Source organism: Carlito syrichta, unplaced genomic scaffold, assembly GCF_000164805.1.
Source record: "Carlito syrichta isolate Samal-C Ts95f unplaced genomic scaffold, Tarsius_syrichta-2.0.1 Scaffold143077, whole genome shotgun sequence".
Lineage (NCBI taxonomy): Eukaryota > Metazoa > Chordata > Mammalia > Primates > Tarsiidae > Carlito > Carlito syrichta.
Window position 1 is genome coordinate 53003 of NW_007087173.1, and position 1657 is coordinate 54659.

At 43.6% G+C, this 1657-nt stretch overlaps 1 protein-coding gene across 1 annotated transcript in view; it reads left to right on the forward strand.

Moving 5' to 3' along the window:
* Nucleotides 1-1657, forward strand: part of SLC25A33 (solute carrier family 25 member 33) — a 41786-nt gene that overhangs the window by 31088 nt on the left and 9041 nt on the right. Inside the window, exon 4 of the mRNA XM_021708611.1 lies at nucleotides 348-448. Within this exon, the coding sequence (XP_021564286.1) occupies nucleotides 348-448 (101 nt within the window). The remainder of the gene's footprint in view (nucleotides 1-347; nucleotides 449-1657) is intronic.

Below are 1657 nucleotides of genomic sequence, written 5' to 3' on the forward strand. Positions count from 1 at the left end.
GGAGCCCAGCAGGTCGAGGCTGCAGTGGCCGGGAGCGTGCTACTGCACTCCAGTCTGGGTGACAGAGTGAGACTCCAGCTTTAAAAAAAAAAAAAGTGAAAGGACTTTGCCTATGCATTGCTCAAATCTCATTCCCCTCAATTATTTTGAACACTGCTGTCATCACTGAATAATTTCTGAAGGAGCAAGATGCTTCCTGAAGACGTCTGGGGTACAGGTTTGGGCAGACCTTTCGTTACATGTCAGCATCTTTACCTTATTGTTTTCCTAAATCAGATGTCCAGAGAGACATAGATAATCCATTGTGCCATGATGATTTCTTTATAATGTTCTCTTTGTTCCAACAGGGCTGTGTACTTTGCATGTTACTCCAAAGCCAAAGAGCAATTTAATGGCATTTTCGTGCCTAATAGCAACATTGTGCATATTTTCTCAGCTGGCTCTGCAGGTATGTTACCCCAGTGAGTGGAAACAGAGTTTCTTGCTTTCCTAAAGCATACATTGTGCCAAACAGGTTTTCCAGGAATTAGAAATTAGCCCCCCCCTCCACGGGCTTCCATCACATCTAAAGTCCTTTTTCTAAAGCCTTATGTTACAACTGACAGAATATGAGTATTGAGAGCAGTTTGAAGCTTGTTTCATTTTCTTTGACTGCTAAAGCTTTTTATCCTCCCTCAAAATTTACGTTTTTTATGCATGCTGCTGATGTTATGTTCTTTTAAAGGAATATTACTGGGCTTTTCCTGTCTTTCTGTTTCCCCATTAAATTATTTTCTAAAAGTAGAGCTGCTTTCTTTTTTATATATTTTATTTTAAAGATGTGGGATACAATTCAAGGTTAGATATACAAATGTTCACTATGCAGGTACCCCTGTTGATGAGGTGTGCCCTTCCCTCTCCTAGAGCTGCTTTCTTTGTGACTCTGCACTGGGTTCAGCACCCTCTATGTACAGTTGGCATGTGTGTCCCTAACAACTGCGTTGTCCAGTAAGGGTGCAGGGCTTTCAGTGGAGTTTTCCAGTAAGGTCAGTGACCGCTCAGAGCTTCTGTTCTCTTTTGAGGGAGTCATTCCACTTACTACACAAAAGTCATAGCAGGACTTTTTCCCCAGAAGGTACTTGTTAGAAAATACAAACTTAAAGATCTCTGAGGGAGAGACTTGTCTTTTGTAGAGAGTTTTATGTCCATTTAGTTTTTTTGGTTTTGTTTTTTAATTGGAGTCTCACTCTGTCACACAGGCTGGAGTGCAGTGGCATGCTCAGGGCCACCACAGCCTTGACCTACCGGGCTCAGGTGATCCTTCCACATCAGCCTTACAAGTAGCCTTATATGCACTACCACGCCTGGCTAATTTTTTCAGTTATTGTAGAGACAAGGTCTTGCCAAGTTGCCTAGACTGGTCTCAAATCCCTGGGCTCAGGCAATCCTCTTGCCTCTGCCTCCCAAAGTGCTGGGATTATAGGTGTGAGCCACTGTGCCCAGCTTAAATAGGCATTTATTTTTATTTATTTATTTTTTTGAGTTGGTGTCTCACTGTCGCCCAGACTGGAGTACAGTGGCACACTCCTGGCTACCGCAGCCTCAACCTGCTGGGCTCCAGCGATCCTTCTGCCTCAGCCTTCCAAGTAGCTGGAACTACAGGCATGCGCTACCATTC